The 25,287-nt window shown below is 38.2% G+C and overlaps 1 protein-coding gene across 1 annotated transcript in view; it reads right to left on the reverse strand.

Annotated features, from left to right (window-relative positions):
• Positions 1-251: 251 nt before the first annotated feature.
• IGF2BP3 (insulin like growth factor 2 mRNA binding protein 3) overlaps positions 252-25,287 on the reverse strand; it is a 79,016-nt gene continuing 53,980 nt past the window's right edge. The window contains exons 9-16 of the mRNA XM_007425708.4: positions 24,346-24,468; positions 18,437-18,572; positions 17,216-17,347; positions 13,143-13,262; positions 9,825-9,899; positions 8,255-8,386; positions 3,483-3,596; positions 252-2,949 (exon numbers count right to left, since the gene is read on the reverse strand). Of these exons, the coding sequence (XP_007425770.2) occupies positions 2,842-2,949; positions 3,483-3,596; positions 8,255-8,386; positions 9,825-9,899; positions 13,143-13,262; positions 17,216-17,347; positions 18,437-18,572; positions 24,346-24,468 (940 nt within the window). The 3' untranslated portion in view covers positions 252-2,841. The remainder of the gene's footprint in view (positions 2,950-3,482; positions 3,597-8,254; positions 8,387-9,824; positions 9,900-13,142; positions 13,263-17,215; positions 17,348-18,436; positions 18,573-24,345; positions 24,469-25,287) is intronic.

The raw sequence follows: 25,287 nt of genomic DNA on the forward strand, positions 1-25,287 counted from the left end.
ACACTATCAGTTTCAATTCTTACTCTTCCTGATGCAGCAAACTTCAGAATCTTGCAGCTGTGTGTCATGCGTACTCAGCATTGTAGTACTAGTACACCTCTTCTCTAGGGATCTTATAAATAAGACTAAATATAAAACATATATTGGAACTACAAGTCAGTTAATTGCCATGTTAATTGTTCTGTTCAGGCAGGGATTTCCATCACAGCTCCCATGCCATCCATATATAAAATAGTACATTTAAAAAATGGACATAAGCTCATAAGATCTCCACATTTTTTAGTTTTTATTTTTTGAAAAGGTTGCTAACCCCTCACTCTTACCAAACAAAACAAACACACATTTGTCTGATAATAGGAGTTAAACTCTTTATTCCATTCAGAGGCATCTGGCAAGTGAAGCTGCATAGGGGGCACATTACAGAGGAAAAATGATAAATATTTTATTGAATACTGAAGTCATTTAAAGAATCACTTCCTAGCTATATGAAATACTCCATATTGTCATGTCTCAATTGAAAGTAAAAGACATGATTTTACCACACTAAAGTCTACAAATTTAAAGAGAAATGACAATATTTATGTCAGATGGTGTAAATGTAGTACTTATTTTGTAAAATAAAGCTGTTAAGGAAAACAATCATATCAATCTTTCCCAATATTAAGAATACTGGACTCAGATTTTAAAAAATCACTACGTCCTTCTCTTACTTCAGTAATTGTAAGTTCATTGTAAGAAAAAAAAATCTCCTAAAGTTTAGGTAAAGTACTGTCCCCCCCCAAAACCCCAAGAAACTTGTTTTTCTTTCCTTCTGCTAAACTACAACATACATTTGTGTTTTTAACCCAATTAGTAAAGAAAAGATGCAGTAAAAAAAAAAAAAAAAAAGAACAGATTTTTTTTTCCAAAAAAGTTATCTAATCTGTACAACAACGTTCTTTGGGAAAATGATCTATTCTATGTAGAAATGCCTCTATTTTCTTATCAATCTAAGAGGTAGATCAACAAAATGGTGAAACAAACTTGTTTTTGCTAATTGTGCCCCTCCAAACAGTGCAGCATAGCAGTTCCAATCTTCTCATGCACAGAAACATCACAAACAAAAGGGTCCGAGGTAATAGCATGGCTCGTGCACCCAGGGAGGCATGCACACGCACAGCAGTCTTTATGCACCATGTGTTGCCACATTGTTAAAACTGAGGTAGACTGAAGTTTATGTAGAAACTTGAATGCATATTACCACAATCATGATTCAAATTACATTCTGAAATTAAAGAAAAAATGGTAAATTTCCTGTGATCCCTGCCTTTTAGTACATGTTCTTGTTTCGTGGTTGTTGCAGAATGTGCATAAATGCTGCTGTATCTTGTTTGTAAGCCAAGCTTGAGGTTGTATGAATTCATTTTTATTTAAAAAAACCTTCGAAGTGGCTTAGTGTGGCCCTTAATAGCGGATATGTAAACTTAGCCTTTCATTACCTTTAAATGGGATCATCAAACAATGTTTGATCTTGCCTCCCTCACCCAATACAATGGTAACTGAAAAGAGTATGAAGCAATCTGCTGGAGAGCAGAGAACCCATGCCTCCAAACTGCTCTAACAGATCAAGCATATTACCAAACTGAAGATGAAGCTTGCTCTTTGAAACAGAACGACAACATATAAATGGGCTGCAAATGTTTTAGCATTAGTAGGTAGATAGTGATGGTCAAAGGCACAAAGGGTTCATGCATTCAATCAAGTAATACAAGAAAAAATGTCCAGTCTCTAAAAGACTTCCTAAAATTTACCCACAAGTCCCAGCCTCTTGCCATCACTTCCTTGTTCTGTTCCCAACAAAGTACCATCAATTTTTTTCATCCCATCTTAAAAGAAAAATAATGGCATTGCTGCAATGAGTATGTTGGCATTTGTTTAGGTTATCATTTGAACATTCACTGATTCCCTACCCCCCCACAAACAAATGATTGTGTTGACACCCTCAGATATAATCTGAGGCTATTTTTTTTTCCATCTCACTCCTGTCAGCCAACAGCTAGAAGCCATCTACATTTGTTCCATCTCAATAAATTCTGTAGCACTCCTAGGCTGTTGGCTGATCAAATTTATCATTTTTTAAAAAAATAAAATGCTCAAGAACTATTAGCTTTATAAAGTATACAAAATACAAAAAAAGCAAAAAAAAAAAAAGGCAAAAAAGGAATAATTTCTTATTTGAGGTATTAAATGCCTGAGGTAGTTTAGTAAAATGCATATTCATCTTTTCATGCCTGGCCAACACCACTGAAACCTCTCTTAGTTTATACATGGCAGTATTGTGTAAAAATGCACCCAAACGTTAAAAAAAAAAGCCACTTGGTTAACATTGGGAATAACGCTTAACCTCTTTGTCAATGCCCTTGTTCTAAACTCCAGTCCCATCCCCAAATCCCACCCTTCCATTATCTCTGCTTCTTTTACAAGTGGAATAGAAGAGCAATGCCTTTACTTTTTAAACCAGTGAACTCAAAAGAGAAAGCTTCATTAAATCAATGTCTAAAATTGCTGGGGAATAGTAAGAACAATAAAAGAAGACTAGCAAGTTTATGTTAAACTGTGAGAATAGAACAAAAGGAAAGTGAAGGGGTCCTTAGTTTAAAGCTGGGTTTCAAAAGTAAGAGAGCCTAAAGAATACATTCTCAGAGACAGTATGCCAACTGCGGCTGGTCCTCAAACAAACTGACTGGCTTGGTGAAACTTTTGCATATCATTCCAACAGGTGCCCATACCCTGTCCATTACAGTTTAGTCTCTCTTTCTCTTTGGTTTGGCATCTGTCTCTGAAGGGTCTTTTACTAAACCTTTATTTTCTTCTCTGCTGAGGCTGTCCACTTGGTGCTGACTTCTGTTGCTGTTGCTGCTGCTGCCTTCTTACCTGAGCCAGTATTTCCTGAATTTTTCGCTGGGCAAGCTATAAGACAGAGAGAAAATGTCATCAGAGAATTTCATGCCTTTTTCTCTCCTAATCCCCATTCCATTTTTCAAATACATTTGAGACTATGTAACCCTTAACTGCACAACACATAGCACATCTGCTCTCTGCAATGCCTGACCAGGAATGACAATTACTGTTACAATGATTTAATCCACCTTTTTGGACAACTAACAGAAAAATTAGTAAATAAAAAAGAAGCAAACTAAATAAGAAGCTTGTACAAAACCAAATGGTCAAAATGAGCTTATGCTAGCCCAAAGTTTAGAAGTGGGGGGGGGGAAGAAAGATTTTCATAATTTAAAATAACCCAGATAAGTCATTGGCATTTACGCACAGATTACTAGTTAAAAAGAAAAAAAAAGCCTTTTCTCATATGTACTTGGAAAGGAAATACAAAAGTTATTATAACAGATGGGTTCAGTGGGAAAGGCCATGTTCCTTTTGGGGTTACAATTATTAAACAATGAAAAAGTTAAAGAATTCTATTTCAAGCAGAAACATCCACCAACCTGGCATGCGTAGAAATGACCAGTAATTTTCACAACCACCTGATCATTTTCATCTGGTGTCTGGTCACGAGGAACAACAACTTCTGCACTTGTTAAATTCTGAAGCTCATTTACCTGTTTAAAAAAAATAGTAAAATCATTGTATTGGCTTATCAAGTCTTATAGCTGAGACCGACACTATGAGTGACATACGGGTATACTCAGGAGAATAATAAATTTGTTTAAACATGAATTACATTAAAATAGTTAATAAAATTATTCCCAATGTATACAACCTTTCACACTATGTGTTTCATTAGGAATTACTTTTGAGTGGATGATGTCCAGGTGAAGGGGACTATTTTTTAAAGGGTAAAACAAAGTTTAAAAAAATGTGTGCTGGCAGCTGAAGAAAGGTAGGGAAGGAAACCAGATTTGTGGAGAATGACTAGGGATTTATAAAGGTAGATTGATTGGTTTGAGTGGCAGGGGAGAAGGAGAAAGGAAGGATGTACAAGATGTGGAAGGAAAGGGATTTCTGCAACTGCCTTGAGGTTAAGGAAGAATAATTGTAAGCAGGGTGAGTCAGTAGTGGAGGAGTGCAGCAAAGGAGTGTTACGTTCTCCCCTGCCATTATAATTACTATTATTAGGTACAGCTGTTGCTTCACTGAAGAGCTAACAAACAGTTGCTGTTACTGTGCTGCTGAGCAGGATGATGATCCTAGAGCTGTAACTCTCTGGAATTGCCACAATTACCAGCACTTACTCATCTGATGGCTGGTGTGGGTCTTCTGGGCTGTGTGGCCGTGTTCTTGAAGTTTTGTTTCCTAACGTTTCGCCAGCACCTGTGTGAACTTATACACCCAGACTATACAGACTCCCCAAAATCCACAAAGACTCGATCCCACTCAGACCCATCGTAAGCGCCATTGGCTCCCCGACATATGAATTATCCAAACATCTGGCCACCCTTCTACAGACCCACGTTGGACAGACTCCAGCCCACATCAGAGACTCAGGACATTTCATCGACAAAATCAGCACCCTGAAACTCAACCCCACGGACAAACTGGTCAGCTTTGACGTGGTCTCCCTGTTCATCAAGGTACCAGTGAGGGACACCCTGGCACTCATCAAACAGATCTTCCCAGAAGACATAACAGCCTTATTTCAGCACTGCCTAACAACAAGTAACAACAGTTACTTCCTATGGGATAATGAGTACTACGAACAGATGGACGGTGTCGCCATGGGAAGCCTCCTGAGCCCAGTCGTAGCAAATTTCTACATGGAACATTTTGAAAAACGGGCTTTAGAAACCGCACCCGCTACCCTAACAGTCTGGTTCCGATTTGTGGATGACACCTTTGCAATTTGGAGTCAGGATGAAGAAGACCTAGAGAAGTTCCTGAACCACCTAAACAGCGTCCACCCCAATATACAATTCACCATGGAAAAAGAAGTGGACGGCCAACTTCCATTTCTAGACACGTTGGTCATACGCAAACCAGACCTCAAATTAGGACACAAAGTCTACAGAAAACCCACCCACACAGACCGGTACCTACACAAAAACTCCAACCACCACCCACGTCAGAAAAGAGGCATTATCAAAACCCTCATGGATCGTGCCAATCGGATCTGCGAAACCCAATTCCTAAACTCTGAACTTAACCACCTTAATTGGGTCCTACAAGCGAATGGCTACTCCAAAAATGAAATAAAAAGAGCCATCAAACCAAGAAAGCAACATGCGACTGAAGAAGAAAAACAGCCACCCACCAACAAAGTATTTCTGCCCTATATCAAAGGGGTCACAGACCGCATGGGAAAACTGATGGAAAAACACAATTTCAAAACAATCTTCAGACCCACCAGAAAAGTACAAGAACTGCTAAAATCAGCAAAAGACAAAAGGGATCCCCTCACCGCCGCAGGAGTATACCGCATACCATGCAGTTGCGGGCAAGTATACATCGGGACCACAAAACGCAGCATCCATACTAGGATAAAAGAACACGAAAGGCACTGCAGACTACAGCAACCAGAAAAATCTGCAGTAGCTGAACATGCTCTCAAGCACACTGGACACAAAATCCTATTTGAAAACACAGAGATACTGGACAACACCAACAGCCGCTATACCAGGCTATACCGGGAAGCCATTGAGATTCACAAACACCAGCACAGTTTCAATAAAAAAGAGGAGAGTCTAAAAATCAACAAAACCTGGCTACCAATCCTGAAAAATACAGCCTGCAAAAGGTCAACGAACTCAGCTCAACCACCAGGACATGTGAACAGTTCACACAATGAACTTGCTAATCACCCCCAGCAGCCCCTCGTTAACAATTCAATAGAAGAAAAAGCCCTGCCTAATCCCCAGGAAGATACACACAGATGCTGACACCAAAACAAGCAGCCACTCAGTAACTCAACCCCCCACACACCCCCAATCCCCCTTCCCCCCAGATCTCTATAAATACCCACAAAAGGGTCACATCACCCTGGGCACAGAGAGAACTGCTCCTGTCTGTGCTCCTGCACTCTGAAGATGCCGGTTACAGGTGCTGGCGAAACGTTAGGAAACAAAACTTCAAGAACACGGCCACACAGCCCGGAAGACCCACACCAGCCATCGTATGCCGGCCGTGAAAGCCTTCGACAATACACTTACTCATTTACTTACTCCTTCCTTCCTTCATCTATCCCAACCCACAGACTCTGGATAGCATACAATAAAATAAAAAAATCAAACAAACGAACAAACCAGAATAACAACATCACTGAAATTCCATGGATGGCCCCCAGAAACATTAAAGCCCAATTAAAAGGAATTGTGTTGCTGTAACACCTTTATGAAATCTCAGGAGGGAAGAAGCTTCTCAAAACCTTCTACAGTACAAGATGTTCCAAAGTACAGGATGACAACAGAGAAGTCTGCTGCCTGGTCTATCTGAAGATCCCAAGGTGCTATAAGTTGCTGGACAAGACAAGACAGAGCAACCAGCTGATTCTCTGTTGGCCCTTACACTAACTCTGGATGGGGCTGCACTCCCCATGAAGAAGCAGGTCAGTAGCTTGCGGGTCTTCCTGGACTTGTGTCTCCTTCAGCAGGTAGAGCTTTGGCTGGTATTCCTGCAGTAGCCCTTTTCAGAGCAGGAGGCCTTAGCAACAGTCACTTACACCCTTATTACTTTGAAGTTGGACTACTTCAATCTACTTTACTAGGGGCTGCCCTTGAGGACTACAGGTAGCCCTCGAGTTACAACAGCAATTGGGACCGGAATTTCCATCACTAAGCAATGCAGTTGTAAAGCATGATATCACGTGACCACATCACTTAGTGATGGCTGTCTCCCTTGTCATCGTTAAGCAAGTACCTCCTTGCAACTTCCTGCCGGCTTCCAATAACCAAAGTCAGTGGGGGAACCGGCAGGAAGTTGCAAGTTCCAGGATGCTCGCGAGCAGGTGGGTAAGTGGCTGCTGCCAGGTGGGAGGAGTGAGGGGGTGTATGGGTGGCCAGGAAGGCGTGGAACGAGCACAGCGGAGCTTGGGGTGGCGACTGCCGAGTGGGAAAGGGTGCAGGACTGGCAGGAAAGGTGTGGCGCAAGCGCAGTGCGGCTTGGGGTTGCTGCTGCCAGGTGGGATAGGGTGTGCGAGTGGTGGGGGAGGCACAGTGCAAGCGCAGCAAGGCTTGGGGTGGTTGCTGCCAGGTGGGGAAGGTGCGCAAGTAGCAAGGTGTGGTACAAGCACCGCAAGGCTCGGGAAAGGTATGCAGGCGGGGGCAACTTATGCAAGCATTTTGCAAACTTCCTTGCCAGCTTCCCTACTGAATGTGCTTGTGGGAATATGGCAGGGAAGGTCACAAATCGCGATCACGTGACTGCAGGATGCTGCAACTGTCATAAGTGTGAGCCAGTTGCCAAACACCCAGATCATGATCACCTGACCACAGAGGTGCTGGGACTTCAAGGACTGGTCGTAACCACCATTTGTTCAGTGCCATTGTAACTTTGGTCACTGAATGAGTGGTGGTGAACTGAGGACCACCTGTTGTACTTGGAAACTTCAACTGCTGCATAAATGGAGTAGATAGCCAGAATAGTGCTATGCCGATACTATAGGTACTACATTACCTGCCAGTTTGCTTCTGGGTACAATTCAAGTTGGTTGCTATTATTTTTTAATGCCTACATTGCTTTTGTCCAGGCTACTTACGGGACCACCTATTCCAGAGGAACTCGATCGTTTCTGTTCAAGGCATCCATGAAGGACATTCTGGGTTGCCTTCCTTGAGAGCTCAAGTGGGGGGGCAGGGGGTGTATGTATGTGGACCTAGAAACATTTTTTCAATTCCTTTTTCATCCCAGCAAAATGTGTTATCTCCTGAAATCAGTATAGTCCACACAGTCCTATTTTTCCACAGAACCACAAAGGTCTGACTATTTAAGAGAGCATTTTGACATTAAAAGTTTTGGTGTGGATTTTTTTTTAACCTTCATATGCGTTTCTGTCATATTTTGTTTTATATTATTATTATTATATTTATGATATGATTATTATTATTTCATGTTACTTTATTTGGATTTAGTTACCCAGAATGTATAAAGCTGGGCAGGACATAAATAGAAAGCTAGAAAGTAATAAGTACATAAACAAGCAAGCAAGTTTGCTACCTAGTTTTGGGAGAGAGGCTCAAAGAATCTATATACATTCCTGGGCCTCAAATCAGACACTTCTTTTATAAGATAATCTGGTAAAATATTTTTTTCACGTTTTAATACTTGCCGTTTTGCCACCTTTACCAATAACTCTACCAGCAGCATAGGATGGCACTTTTATATGAGCTTCAAGTTTCACTTCTTCTTTAGGTCCAAAGAAATTTTCTTCCTTAAGTTTCCCATAGATTCTCCCTTGGGCCTTTAAAATAAAAAGCAAAACTTGTCCAACACTAAATTACAGAAGGTAGTATATAGACTGAATTTCTGTGATTCTTCCACCATGCTCATTTTCTACTATCAGAATAGCAGAAAAACAGCAGAAATAAATCCCAAGCAGAAATCTTAAATTGATTTTTTTCATCAACTGAATAATTTAATATCAAAACTACTAACTCAAGCATATTAGAACATAATTTCCTAGAAGGATGGTTAATAGTTGTTCAAGCATCACTGGGTCTTAAAAGAGCATCAGAAACATTGAAACTGATTTGCTGTGTTAATTTGTCAGAGATTAACTTGCATGCAGCCAATGGCAGCGATCAATAGAATATGCCTCTCAAGACTTTTTTTTAATCACTTTTTTGGAAGATATATCTCCTATTTGAACGATGCAGCAAAAGATCCAGTAAAAAATATTATTACAAGTTGGCCATAAGTGAAGAAATATGGGTGCATTTTGCTCCATGCACAATATAACCTCTCTTATCCAAAACTTTAAATAATTCCAAAGCATTGTTTGCCTCAGGCAACTGCCTGAAATGTAGAAAAATTGTTCTTATCTCACTACTGCGTTAAAGGATTTATAAGGCCTTTATTTAACTCAGTCAAACTGTGCAATTTGGCACTGGTGTCATCTTTTAACATAATTAAACTCTCCAATTATTCTCAAACATTTACAGCTTTAAAAATCACAATGACAGTTCACTGTGCAGCATTTTTGTATTTATAAGCAGCTTAACAGTATCTGATTATCTAATTCAAACAGTAAAATGTTGAAACTATGTTCAGAAATGTAGCAGTTCCACAGCTTTTTTGAGTATTCAGAGTGCTATGGTTACATGGAAGCATTGTTTCTGTAACCCAGGTGTAGGAAAACTTCTCAGCAGGTGAGACCATTCTGATGGCCAAGGGCTAGAGAAAGTTTTCCTTCCCCCATCTCATGACCTAGAAGTGAAATGAAATCACATTTTTGGAGGTTTGTCACAAAAGTTTGGTTGTATGATTTTGGGGGGCACTGAGGACTGCAAAACAGGGGAATAAGGTGACATGTTATTTGCATATCCCTGCTCTACACTGTCATTTCCTGCTGAGTGCTGTAAATACTACTTATTTCTCTTGTCGGGGCAACGTTTTTTAAAGCTGACATATTTTTCCGGCTTACATTTGTAACCAAGTAATTAGTACATGTTTATAAAAATTAGACATGGACAACTGCACAGAAGTTTAACCCGTCCTCTCCATATTCTATTATTTACCTAAAACTACAACTTATTTGAATATAAAACAATATTCCCAGAAAGATTGAAGAATTAGATATAGACTTTAGTAATGTATCTCCAATTACCCCAAAATCAAACAAAACAAAACAAAACAAAAAAACCCCAAAACATTCAGCATTAGATACTTTAAAATGATACCTTGAACTGGGCCTCTGGTGGTCCAGTAATTATCACCATTCTCAGTTTGGCATCTGGTCCTTCAGCAGGTGCAATCTAGAACACAAGTGACATATTTAAGAGATTATTAGATCCTCCTCTGCCCCACGGACTCTAATGTAATAAGCATTTTAAGAAAGAAAATACACTTGTTATTTCAACCCTAGAACACATTGGTTAAAAATCTTTTTATGAGGGTGAGCTTCCAAGTTAGGTTCTACGGTGGACTAGACATCTCCAAAGGAGCGGAGATGGCACTGTGGCAGTGAATGGCGGCCAGCAGTGATTATCTGGCTCGGTCTTTCCAGATAAAGGAGAGACTGAGAGATTGCCCACTTGCACTTTGCTGCTCCTTGTGAGGAGACTGCAGGATGGATGTCCTGTGGTTTTCTCATTGAGTAGAGAAGCAGGGGGTCAATGGAGAAACAGGGCGCTCGCACATGCAAGCTGCAGCCTTTTAAAGGACACTAAGTTCCACCAAATCCTCACTTTCGGATACAATCAATTTACAGTTGAAAAGAGGTCTTTGAAAACAACCTCTTGGTGAGTCAGCCTTCTTCCCAAATTACAGAAACTAAAGCAAAGTGGAAAATAATATTTTTTTAAAACTTTAAAATAACAGCAAAGAGCTTAACAAGATTTTGACTAAAAGTTATAAATAGATAAAGGGGACTGTACAAATTTGAAAGATTAATATTTTGGCAAAAGTGCTTTTGGTGCTATTTGGAATTAATTAAATAAATAGACCAAACCTTCATGGGAATGTTGATTGTTTGACATCAAAGGGAAAAGACAATTGGCAGAATTTACAAAACAAGGAGATAAGTATAATATGAGATCGAATGTGACATTTCTGTGACAGAAAGATAGATTGGACGAAAGCCTTAAAGGAACAGGTAGTCCCTGGGTTAAGAACGCCCAGGTTACAGATGACCCATAGTTAAGAAATGAGTGTATTGCAGCAAAATTCAAGTTAAATACGCAGTGATTTGAGTTAAATACACAATGGTTCGAGTTCATTACACAATACTACTTATAAGTATTATACAATAATACTATTATGGCTTACATACAAATTCAACTTAAGGTCAGACCTTGGGAACGGAACTCTTTCTTAAAATGTGGACTATTTGTATAGGAAAGGCGAAGGGGGGGGGGAGGAGAAGCTTGCCTTTTACTTTAATCTTCGTAATGATTTACTTTTACTTCTGGATTATCAATAAAATAATGGTGACCATCAGAAAAGCTGCGAGGCTTGGTGAGGGAAGGAGAGGATTGTTAGAGCAACCAACAGAAAAGGGAATTACTCCAGAAATATTACCAAAGATGTTTGAAGAGATGGGGAAACAAGTATCCAAATCTGTCAAATCTATTAAAAGTGAGCTGGTTGCTTTTGAAGTGAGAATGGAAGAAAGGTTTGTAAAATGGAAAGAGACAAAAGTTACCCCCAAAAATTGAAGAATCTATAGGACAACTTAGAGCAGAAGTTAAACAAATTAAGGCAAAGTGGAAATTTTAGAAAGCAAAACAGAAATAATAAATAGAGAGATGGAAAAGGACTTAGACAATCTGGCATTACTGGAATTGAAAGAATTTTGCTTGAGACTTAGAGCAGTCCAGAGGATCCTGAAGAAGACATCAGAGAAAAGGTTGTTCAATCTTTAACAAATGTTTTGGAATGGGATGATGATATGGAGGCAGAAACTGACAAAGCGTATAGAATCAATATGCAATTCTCAAAATTAAGAAATCTACCAAGGGATATTCTTGTGCACTTTGTCGGGAAGAAGACTAGAGCCAAGTTTTGCAGCAGCATTTTACTACTAGACTAAAGATTAATAATGCAGATGTGATTGTACCTAAAGAAATCCTGATTAGAATACTGCTCAAACAAAAAGAGTGTTTTTCCCCCTAACTAACAAGCTCAAACAGAAAGGCGTGATCTTCACATTTTATTATGCCTGGTAGACTTGCAAAAAAGCCAGAAAATTTTGGGTTCAAATACATACAGTGATACAAAGAATTTTAAAGATTAATATTCAATTGAAACCAGAACTCTTCTTGTTGGGACTAATGGATAGACAGTTAGAAAAGAGTTATGGAAGATTGTTTTTATATATAACTGCTGTGAGATTATATGCACAAAAACAGAAAGACTCTGAAATACCCACAATTGAGGAATGGCTGATGAGGATGACAGAATTAGGAGAGATGGCAAAATTGACTAGTTTGATTAGAGAAAGGACAATGACTACATTTATTAGTGACTGTAAATCCCTTATGGACTTTTTGCTGAAAAAAGAAAAAAATGAACTTGCAATTTATAGGTTTGATGATTAGAAAGGGTAGACTATGGAAAGAAGGAAATTATGTTGTAACCTTAGAGAGAAAGGGTAAAATATAAATGTACTTGTAACTGCTATTAAGAAGACCAGAAGCCACTTTTCTTTTTTCTTTCTCTTTTCTATTTCTTTGTACTTTTTTCATATACTTATTACTCTTCTTTACTTTCCTTACTTTTCTCTTTCAAAATTTGTATTGTTTTTATTCTTAAACATTTCTTTAAAATAAAAATATTAATTTTTTTTTATGTGGGTACTGCTGTTAGTAACAGTCTTTCTCTTTAAAGTACTTCCTTCATCTGGATCAAATATGTATTTTTGTTTTGAATTAAACGTGTACGTAAGTATCCTGCTATCAGAGATCCATTATGTGGCAACTGGAAATTACTGGAAAGGAATTATTTGATTGTGAAGAGAAAAGTATTATTTCTATCCAGCATCTTCCATCTCCTGAAAACTAAATGCTTTCTGCGATGCTGCTGCTGTACTGGCTTTTCTTTATGCAGCAAAGATCAGACATGTCTGATCTTGAAATACATGAAATGAACTGAAGTCTAGACAAGTGGGCTTCTCAAATAGTAAACCATTTGGTTTTCTTGTTTTGAATTAAACATTTAAAGCATTGCAGGAACAATTAAGCTCCAGTTCAAAAACATGGCCTAAAGGTTTAAGCCATTCTAAGAACACTTAGATAACTGTCTAATTGTCACGACCACCAAGGAGGGTTTGGGGTTTTTTTACAGCTTCTATTTCACCTCTCAAATAACTTTTAAAAATGTTATTGTAATTATCTTGTCTCTGAATGAGCCAGGAATATCCATTCTATAAACACAAGGTACCAGTTACTGCTTGATATTCAAGGCATGGTGTCTAAGGTAGCCACAGAACAATGCCTGTAGAAACCTGCTGTAACAGTCAAGAAGACTATAGTATTTAAAGTTGATCAGTTTAATGTTACCTTAATAGATGCGCCTGCAAAACGAGAAAGCTGCTTGATGTGTTGCCCTTGCTTGCCAATAATGGCTCCCACTGCTAAGGCTGGGATGAACAGGTGAACTGTCTCAGACTCTGGTTGTTGCTGGAATGGGAAAGAAAAGAAAACACAGGCAGCTATGAACAACCCAAGAAGTAGCACTAAGGGTGTAACTACAAAGTTGAAAGCTGCAAGCAGATATTCCTTATCAAATAAACTGCTTTGTAAAAAATAAAGTAAAATGAATGTCACTGGATCCAAGAAAAAATAGTCAACTGATCTTTGCTTATCCTTCCTGCTTTCTGTAGACCTAGTGGTACTTTTGAACAGCTCCCCTAACTTTCAAAAAAATTGTGAGGAGAGGGCAGAGGGGACTTCACAGGAGGAAAAAATGCAAACCACAGAAGCCCCTTAAGATAGGATAGAGTTACACTTGGATTCTATAGGCAACAATTCAATACTGAGAATAACATTAAACAAAATTTCTTTTTTTATTTTATTATTTGGTGACTTGACTCTTGGTGACTATATAGACAAATCCATGCAATTTTCTTGGCAATGTTTTTTGCAAGTGGCTTGCCATTGTCTTTTTCCTGCGACTAAGAGACAATAAGTGACCCAAAGTCACCCAGATGGCTTCATGCCTAGGATAGAACTAAAACCCATAATTTTGCAGTTTCTAGTCAAGTACATTTAACCATGAAATATATTTAGGTTTAAGGATTTTATTCTATAATGAAATCTGATTTTTATTATAAAATTTAATTAAGACCACTTTTGGCGCATTTAAATACACTTAAAATACATGTTTTATTAATTTACAAGTTTTTCAAAAGGAACTTGTTCATCTATATTATAGTGAAACAGCTGTAAATGTTCTACCACTATCTGTTAAGGTTTGGTAGATATGTGGGAAAGTGACCCAAGCAGGCCAGAATAAATAACAAATATAATCCTGGAACTAATACGTTTCTCAGTTAATTCCAAAATTTTATTTATCTATTCTTGGCTGTCTAGATTAATCACCAAAGCTACTCCCCAAACTATCCTATCATTGTGATCACTGATTATCATATAATAAATCTAATTCCTGTTCCTGGAATTAGAATGTCATTAGTATTAAAATTATTTATATCTGTCTTCAGGAAGTTCCCAAAGCAGCTTACAAGCAATTTAAGGAATATAATTAAAAATACAATAAATATTGTCTTAAAATATCTAAAGTCTAGGTTCATGCATGGCAGTTGGTAGTAATGGCCCTGTAGTCTGAGAGAAACATTTATTACAAAAATATCCCACACATAATGCACTGCAAACTATATATAGATCCGAACCTACTACTGATCCAATGGTCACTTGAAACAATATTGTTTAAATCAGTTCCAAAACAGATTTGTAAGGGCAGCTGTATCACTGAGCTACTCTATCTTTGAAATAGCCATTTATGTTGCTTGACTGCGGCTCTGACATCTTTGTCAATATCACCCTCATAAAAACTATGTATCTTAAAACACAATGGCTTTTCAGCTATTTCTAGTAACTGAATGCAAAGAAGTATCTGTATCTAATATGCAATGAACTCATCTTTTATTTCATATTGTTATTGAACTCAAATCGTTCCTAAATAAATTTGCATCAGTTATATTTAGAAATCAAAATGCATACAAAATACACATAAAAAACTGAACAAACTTGTGCTGACAACATTTGAATTCGCTCTAAGTGCTCCTCCATTCTCTCTTGAAAATCAGGTGCTGCAATAAGTACTTTTTATATTGTTTAGCAGGAGCATCTACAATTGTAAATATGTTAAAAGGCATCCACATTATTCTGTCACCTTAAATGAATTTCACTACTGACTCTCAGCACTTTTCTATCATGGATCCATTTATGTTACCTTCCTGCCTACAATCTCATCCTATTAAACTACTATACTTTGTGAACTTATATGAAACTATCATTCTAGCTTCAAATGACAAATCCCAAAATAATTTATACAGTGAAGAAAATTAAATGTTGCTTGTCTGTTTATGAATCTCAGTTATACTAAATGCTGAGATACAGAGAAAAAGCTTTAATAGTGTCCAGAAAACAAATCCTCTTTAACTTGATACATATAAACTAATGAATAACATGGCCAATGATTGGCATGTACTAAATTTTATTTATTTATTAAATTGTGATGAATAGTTTAAGGCTCTGAAACGACTAAACTCAGGTTTACTGTCTTAATGTTTAGTATTTAGCATTTAAACATATACAGTGGAACCTTGGGTTACGAACGCTTCTGTTCACGAACTTTTCGGGTGACGACCAGCTCCGGCTGCAAAATTTTGCTTCGGTTCGCGAACTCCGCTTCGGGTTACGAACAGGGTCCGCGGCCATTTTCCCTCCCGTGACCCAGTCCGCAGCCATTTTCCCGCCCGTGACACGTGGTCCGCGGCCATTTTCCGCCCGACACGTGGTCCGCGGCCATTTTCCCGCCCGACACGTGGTCCGCGGCCATTTTCCGCCTGACACGTGGTCCGCGGCCATTTTTCCGCCCGACACGTGGTCCGCGGCCATTTTCCGCCCCCTGACACGTGGTCCGTAGCCATTTTCCACCCCTGACACGTGGATCCGCGGCCATTTTCCACCCCTGACACGTGGATCCGCGGCCATTTTCCACCCCTGACACGTGGTCGTAGGGCGGGGGACTCTCCCTCCAAGCAATAGCCGCCTCCCTGTCCTCCACGCCAGAACGGATTAATGGTAATTCCATTGAACCTTATGGGAAAATTTGCTTCGGGTCGCGACCAATTCGGGTCACGACCAGAGTCACGGAACGAATTAAGTTCGTAAACCGAGGTTCCACTGTAGTTATTATCTCTTTTTAATAAGTATATGGTAAAGAGGAAAAAGTAGTCAGTCTTTACAGCCAAGAAAACTGATTTAGAAAAACCTGCTTAAAGACTAACAACAGAAACAATAACCTTCTTAAAAATACCTCATTGAAAGAATTTATATAAAGAAATGAAAATTAAAGGAAGTATAATCACATATAGAGTGACACTTTCTGCATCGTCTCTAACAAAACCTATATAGATGCTAACAATAGTTCAGTGATTTACCCTTCACATAAAGAAATCTTTGGTTCAGTTCCTGGCCTCTAGAAAATACCGCTGTAACTAAGGTAGGAAATACCCCTGTCTGAAACCTAGAAAGCTGCCAATAGTAATTTTAAACAGTAGCCATGCTGACCAGAGAATTCTGGAAATTAAAGTTCATGCATCTTGAGTGTACCCAGATTCAGGAAGACTAGAGAAGGCCACATAAACTAGATTAACTCATCTTCTTCAGCGTAAGACAGCTTCCTGTGTTTTCTTTAACCCAAATCATTTGTTTACTGGAAATCTATCTCCCAAAAGAAATGAATGAGAGCACAATGTAATCTCAAACAAAAAACACCTTATACAAGATGCAGTGAATCATAACATTCTTGCCATAATGCCATGTCACCACTGAGACTGCTTTCCAGGAACTCTTGTTAGATCAGATATATATTTTGCCATCTCTCTCTCTCTCCCACAAATACTAGAATTAAATGAAGTTGAGGGGGAGAGACATATAAACATTGTTTTAAATAAACAGCTTCAATATGCAATATATGGACAGAGAAATATGGCTAGACAATAGTGAAAAATAATTGTAGTAAATTCCAGTATCAGGACAATGACAGACTTTATAATTTTCAGATATTCTTTAACAATCCATGAATATGGATGAGAACCACTCATCACCCCCAGAATTCTACATCTATTTCTGGTTTCCAGGGACACAGCTGGTCATATTCTCACTGGATGTATATATTCCTCTCTAATCTAACATAAAAGGTTATCTATCCAAATACTGTGTGAATTTTCATTCCCTTCATGTTATGCTATTCTAATTCAACACTACAACATCATCAAAAGTCATGCTAAACATTCCTACTAAATCAGGGATACCAATGTATCAGTCTTCCAATATATATATGGGCAACAGTTATAACCTACTGTCCAAAGTATACAAAGAATTACCCCAAATGGAGGATATGAAGAGGCAGCAGCGGCTGAAGCAACACCCACTGTGGGAGGTGGTATCCCTGAAGAAGAAGGTGGGAATAAACCCAAGGCATTCAGATTTAACCCTGGAATTAAATGTGCTTGAAGCTGGAATGACATGAAAGATCATTAGTTCAGCAATGTAATAAAAACAATATCTTACATAAGGGATTCTTTCTTGTTCAGCAGTCAAAATTTAAACAATTTAACTAGAGTAAAACTTCATGTAGCTAATTAATTTAAAAATTAATGTCAGAATCTTGTATCAACTTATATATAACAATATATACTACTATTTTGCTAGAAGCAACTATTGATTGATTCTATGAAATAATGCTATACTGTACCTCAGCTGATGGTATTACAGCAAGCCAGTTTAAAAAGGCATAATGAAGCACTACAGAACACCCCCAAATCTCATCTCAGTAACACATTTAATGAAATATTTCCACTATATTCCTACAATTGTACCTTCAAAACTGCATGTCCTATCTCCTACAACCTTACCTTCACAGACAGTTAAACACATGAAGAGAGATTACTACAATATTCATTAAGGAGAAATAGAAACTGTCTTCTTAAAATAGTTGAAATTATCATGAAGTCACCTGACAATGAAGTTTTCTGTTCATTTTATCATCATCCTATATAATGGTTTAGTGCACCTTTCAATCACAATGATCAACAGCAGAATGCACTTCTCATCACAGAACACCTAACAAGCTATTCTGGACCACTATTAAAGTATCATGAGTCAATGCATTAATGTGACTCATTCAAGCAGGTATTAGCCTGAAAAAAAGAATGGCTACTTTAAAGAAATGCTGCACTCATACACACACATGTTCAAATAACCTCTTTCAAATCATTTTCAAAGAATGTATTAGGCCTACTGAATTGACACCTTTACAATGTAATCAGGAATACATAAAATCCTACTTATGACTGTGCAGGCAAGTGTTTTCTAAGACAACTGGCTGCACTCTCCTACTATGAATGGGGAAAGCTGGATGGTGCCTGTTTGCATTTCTTTAATATGTATGCATTTTATTAGTTTTTCCAACAGAAAGGACAAAACATGTATAAACAATTTTTTTTCCTGAAACGGATGGTGAGATTCAGCCCTACTGTAATTATTTGGATAAATACTGAATAAAATAATAGCAAACTTACACCCACCATAAGAAATGCACTTACATTCATAGCAGCAATATCATTTTCATATGACTCCCTGATTTTCTTCATTATTTCTTCCTCAGCCTTGGCACATGTTTCAATACTGCCTTTAACTGTAATGGTTCGTTCTGGATTATATAGTGTCAAGTCCTGCAATCTTCATAGCAGAAAGAGGTGAACTGTTATGCATGCAATAGCTAATATATGAAGCTGAAACTGAAAATAATTATTCTTCAAATAAAGTTATACTCAGAAAGTATTTACAATTCTTCAGATAAGCAGTAGATAAAACTTCAGCATAGGCAGTTCCTGGATGTATCATTTGTGTAACCCCAGATTCAAAAATGCTTGACCATCAGCCAATCCATCTTTGTGAGTAATATAGTTAGGTCCAACTAGAATGCCAGTCATTCAACAAAATATGGTTTGTATCTTGAGTCATGTCTTACTAGAGACATGGATTGGTTGGGAAGACAAGCATATGCTATGCAACAACCCAGTAGGATGTGGCCTCGCTTTCAAGGTCTTCTACCTCCAGAGGATAATGTTCAACAATTAAGTTTCCACTGTTCTAAATCTGATTGTTAAATAACAAATAATTGTTAAGTGGAAATGCAGTTCTGTATCTTTGTATATTAAAAGCCACATATTTAATTTGTATCATCATACTGCTCAGTGTTTAACATTTTTTAAAGCTATATGTACTATTACAGCTGTTCCAGGGACAAAGGGCTTCACTGTTCAATTCATTATTATTATCAGCAATTATACTGGCAAAATTGAACAAATCCAGAAATTTATACAATTTTTAAAAAATCAAAACATATGAGACTTTTGACAGTAAGACACATTAGTAATTTTATTACTTTTCCTCTTCCAGCAAATATATGGCTCCTAATCATGTTCCTAACACACACAGACACACACAACAATTATTAAAACAGACTGGACACAAAATATATTTTAACTACAGCATATTGGTAATTCAAACGATGCTACCTGCTACAACTTTTCTGTTTAAAAAAAACCCACCTTCACAAAAGTGAGGATCAACTGTTCTCTGTGCTATTGACTTATGTGAGGGGGAAAACCTGCGACTCCCCTGGCTTTTCAGATGCAGACCTTTAAAATGTTTAGTTTAAATCATTTCAGCATCCCTTTGGAGTCTACCACAGAATACTGGACTTACTGCAGAATGTGTCATGGAGAGTTCCTCCTCCCATGTACTTGGAAGCAAAGCTGATCTACTAGACTTCCTGCCTCAGGAGGTGGGAGGGAGTTCCCACCCAGTTTGAGAGCTGTAGTCCATTGGGTGCCATAAAAAAAATTAAGAAAACTACACTGAAGTGTTTTCTTTTATTATCCGACAACTCCAACAAAGAAACATAAGAGGAACAATGCAGAGAAATGGAGAACAAAACAAACTATTTTTTCTGGATTCTGAGGTGGAGGACTGTAATAAAAGAAGATGATCTCTTTATTATTTGCAGGAGCAAACAAAACTGAGATCAGTGAAAATAGGTTGACCTCCTTTCTTTCAAAAACGTTGGAAAACGTTGCCTCTTATCCTGGGTATGGATATCTACTACTAGAACATGCTATAGAATTATATATAATTATGTAAGAAAGATTTGAGAAACATTTGCACATAGTCTGGCCTTACATATGTCCCATAAGGGATGCTAGAGTTGATGTCTCAGACATCCATCCTGTAGACATGGATGTTTGCAGATTCCTTTAGTTCAAGTTATTCTTCACTGGTGAGCACAATGTACTTTCTGACCTAATTGTTATATTAGATATTACAAAAATACACATCTTTTCAACTCAAACAGCAACAAAATGAAGCCAAGGGTTGTCTAAAACAAAATATATTTCTTCCCCACCAACTCCCTGGTACAATTTGGATCCTTGCATAAGCATCCAATCCTTCCTTCTCTCAAGTATCAGGACAGAAGCAAGGAAGACAAAGTTAATATCCAAGAAGGACACCATCTTTAACATAAAAGTATGAACAGGTGTGTCTGAACAGCCATTTTGTTCTTAGTCAGATTACCTACACTTGGTGTAAAAACATAGATTCCATCTCCAATTCTCTGAGCCAATGTCACTATGTCAAGACAAAACACTGACCCTAAGGAACTTAAGGGTAGAGTGAGGAAGGGCTCTATGACCTGTGTGAAATCTCAGTAACAGAAACTATGGATAGTATACATTCAGAAAACAGCCATTTCTTTGAGACACAATTACACTGAAGAATCTGAAGAATCCCTACTGGCAAACTTAAAATACTGTTCCCTATGAGCTACCAGCAACCTCTGACATTCCTCTCCTTGGACTTAAACCATGAATACTCAGTGAAACAGAGCGACTAGAGAAATGCTTGGCTCTCAATCCTGATTCCTGCTCACACTCGAACAGGAGGCATTCAAATACATTTTTGTTGCCTTGGCAGCTAAGATGTCTTTTTCCTCAGAGGGAAATACTCTACCTCACCCAAACAAGAAATGCAGCATTCCTTCTCTGCCTATTCCCTGTATTGAGAAAAACAGTTTCACAAACTGTTCATTTTTCTGATAGAAAATAAGTCTTTTAATTGCATGATAAGCATATCAGGAATGGGGGACGGTATCTTCTCAAAACCAGATACAGAACTCTGGATGGAATGAGTTCTCTCTTCATTAATGAGTAGACTGGATAATGCAGATACAATACCTCTATTGATTAGCCTTGTATTGCGAGGTCATGATAACATTGCAGGCACTTCACAACACATGGGATCATGGCTGAAGACAGTCTAAGAAAGTTACACTATGTTCTTTTAAACTGGTACCAAATACTTCTCTACTGAGCTCGCTAGAGCCTAGATACAGACTGCACTGGGGGAATAAGACTTCTTCTAAGGAAAGCAAGACATGAATTTGGGAAATAAAGATGAAATCTCATTCATCAGCTCCATTCTGTAAAACTATAAAAGGACTCATAAATGACAAGGCCTTAAAGATAATTTTGAATTTTGAGCCATAGTCAAACTGAATCAAAGTTCGGTATCACTGAAGAAAAATAGCAGCTGTTATTTTCTCTTACATGAGATTTATATATATTTGAATACCATCAATCATTGTAGTTTCATAGTGGTTGATCAAAAAAACACAGTACTGAAATAAACATATTAAAGAGGCAATTAATAATTATTTTAAAATTGTAAACAATTACAAGCATAGATGCACATGACATGGTAAAAAATCATTTTGTGAATGGAATAGTTTTGATTTAGAAGTTTGGCCAGTCCATTCAATTCAACACTATTCGGTTGTTCTGGGCTTTGGCTGAGACAAATTATAGCACGGTGAGTAGGACAAGGCTTTGTCCGTCTTCCCACTTAATCATCTTCAACACAGCTTGTGCACCAGCCCATCCTCCAATTTTGCCAGCATCTTCCTTTTCCCTAGTCACCAACAGGCCTGAATTAAAATGTGGCATACCTAGCAGGCTTATTTGCTCCTTCCTCAGTTTTATTTCCTTCTGCTTAACTACTAATATGTGCTGCTCTTGGCTTTGCTTTTTCCTTACTCTTATCCTTGGGTACAGACCACCCAAAAGTAGCTGTTCCACGGCTGGAATGTTTTGCACAGCCTAAATTAAAAAGCTGTTTAAAATCTGATCCATATTTACCATCAGACAAGCCTGCTGATTAAGGAGCAGCTGAGAGTCCAGGTCCCCATATCACAAACTACCTTGGGGAGAGGAGAAAGAGTATGGGCACTGGAAGGCGGGGAGGAGAAACCAGTTAAGGACAGGGCTTCACCGAGGGCCCTGTTACATGCAGCCCCAAGTAGAACTGAGTGGTGAGGCGGCTTTGTGCAACAAGGCCCTCAAGAAGCCCCATCCTTCACGGCTTCCCCGTCCCCGCCTTCCAGTACCCATACTGGGCTGGGGATGTCCCCTTCTCCCCTTGCTGATCCCCTCCTGTGCAAATGCACCACCCCTGTCCTGGTCTGCAAAGCAAGAGAAAGGAAACACCCACGTGCCTCTCTTCCCCCCATCCCCATTGATGCCCATGTTGCTCTAGTGCTTTCTCACTTGCCAACCACAGCCCCTTTTCTCCCCTCCCCCCAGAAAAGAAGGGCCCCGCCAAGTGATTTCTGTAGGCAATCTCTCCTCTGCCCCCCCTTGTTTGCCAAGTGCGCTTGTGGCTGCTGGCGCATTGCTTTTGACGTGTATTCCCCACTGTGTCCCTGCTTGCTCTCATCTAATCCTTTCCTCTCCAATGAATGTAAATACAAACATTAATTCCCTTCTTGTTAATTATCCAGCATGGGGTAAACATTCCAAAAGGCGAGGGAGTGATTAGGAGGCAAAAAAAGCTTAAGGTGTGAAACTGATTACTCTTGTCAGTTTTGAGCCTGAAAGCACAATCGTGGTCACGTGATTTCTCACTTAGCAACCTCTTCACTTAGCAACCGAGTTGCCAGTCGCTACTGTGGTTGCTAAATGAGGACCATCTGTACCTCTATCTCTGATGACCAGCCTAGAGTAGATATGAGCAACTCTATCTGCCAAGAAATCCACAAATTCTTCTGTTTGAACCTGAAGGTGCTTTGCTTGCTTTTCTTTCCCTAAAAAGGTCCAAATAACTATAAACAGGGTCATCCAACAAGAATATGCAGATGCAATAAGCATGGAGAACTACTGATGTTTTGCCACTCTTATCACTGCCATGAAAGCTCAAGGGTGAGCTCTGATCACTACTCCATCACATCCACTTCTGGTTTTCTTCCATCACACTGGGTATCTTTTCAGACGTTTCACTTCCTCAGCTCCCTGGAAACTAAGCAGCTGCGTGAAATCAAAAAGTGGGAAGAGGCCTTATTGGAACTTCATCCAGCACATGTCTTCCTTAAGTTCCAGAAACTGACTAGATGCCTGATAGAACTGTTTGCCAGGTAGCCAGGAAAACCCCAAAGTGCCTTCTGAAATCTTTCTGGATCCATTAGGCATATGCAGCAGGCTATCCTAAAGGGCCTGCCATCCATGCAGAAGTCCAGGTCTTTTTATCTGTAATTTGACAAGGAAGTGATCTGACCACAGTAAAAAACAGATGTCAGTGTCCTCCATCCCCAAGTAACACCTCATCTGCTCTGAAGTAAAACCAGGTCCACTGTGCCTTCCCATGAGTTTTAGGGCTACAATTACTTGCAATGCACCCATAATCCCCATGGAGGCTATGAATTCACATAGTACACAGGATCCTTCCCCAGAGCATGGAGGTTGAAGTTACCCAAGATTGAAAGCTTCAGAAACCAAACCAGTGCCAAGACAACATCCATATTAGTAGTAGTAATAACATCCTTATTGGACTAATAAAAAAACAAAACTTGATAATATACAAATGAGTATGTTATGAAATGCTATTCAAATTTAGAGACAACAGAATGCATTGGAAACATTAACATCTCTCAGGAATTTCATAACATTTTTCAGATGCAGTATGTTCAACTGCATGTCAAAGGGACCTTATAAACTGCGACATACCTGAGACACTAATGTATATGTCATAGTCTTCATACTTATGTATACAAAAATAAGTTAATAAATAGGGTAATAGATCACATTTCTATGCAAAGAAAATATACTGATCATCATATAGCCATAACCTATTGAAATTAGCAACTCTATGAATGCAGTTAATACTTTTTTCCATAAAACCCTGCTGGCAATTAGTAGTTCTAGTAAATATATCATTTTAAGACTGACTTGTTATATACTTCCTTAAAGTTCATTTTATCACATGAATAGTAGATTTGCTTGATTTAAGAATTGGCTCTTCTGGCTTTATAAACATTCAAGTTGATATCTAGAGAAGAAAAATGAACATCCAGTAATAAATATTTTCTTTAAGAAAAATCTTTAAAACACTAAATGCTTACGGAGATATTGTGATTTTAGTGTCGGTATCCTGTTCAATTTTTTTCAAATTCCGTCCCTCTTTGCCAATGAGCCGGCCAACAAAATTATTATGTGCCAGTATCTTCAAGGGAATTTCTTCTGTGCTGTAAACAGTCCAGAGATTTGTATGAACTAAAAAGTCACATAGTTGATCAATCAGAAATTAAGAAGCTAAGTCATTTTTCCATGATCAGGTTCAGTTAGTTCATTATATAATCAAGAAACTCCCAAACCATCATGGAAAATTAAGTTTCCTGAAGAATAATTAATAGTTGAAGCTTTAAGCCCATCATTTCCGAATTGCTTTTAGTACATTTACCTTTACACTGTCTACATGATCATTAAAAAACAATTGCCATCTCCAGCTTATATAATTTCACCTTTTTTAAGTGCAGGTTTATTTAGAGTACTAAGTTCCTCATTAAGACTACAAATGGATTCTAAGGCAATCTAGATACTTCAGAAAGACTCAAATAAGCGTTTTTTATATCAATTAAACTTTATTCCATATGAAACAGGTCAATTTGCAATAGTCAAACAGTAACCCCCTGATATTTAGAAGGCTCTGGACTGAAGAATTGGTTTTGTATCCAGGAATATGTTTGAAATAAGGCTTAATTTTAAAGAAATTATGTGTTCACTGAAAATATACTGATTTTGCTATTTTAATCAGATTGGGTTTTTTCATACTTAGATTCTAAAGCAAAATTTATTCATACTTCACAGTCACAGATTCCTTGTATCTCTAGGAAGAAAAACCTCTATCAGTTTTTCTTCATATTGTATTATTTCCTATCTCTAATAATAGCTTGTGACTTTTATATTCAGTACTCATAATCTGTCTAGGACACCAATTTATCACAGTTTGGGGGAGAACTGAATGTGTTTAGTGCTGTCCTACAATGACTATATGAGCTCCTTGA

Source organism: Python bivittatus, unplaced genomic scaffold (genome assembly GCF_059951505.1).
Source record: "Python bivittatus isolate LINGU-HERP-01145 unplaced genomic scaffold, Pbiv_v1 ctg000610_np1212, whole genome shotgun sequence".
NCBI lineage: Eukaryota > Metazoa > Chordata > Lepidosauria > Squamata > Pythonidae > Python > Python bivittatus.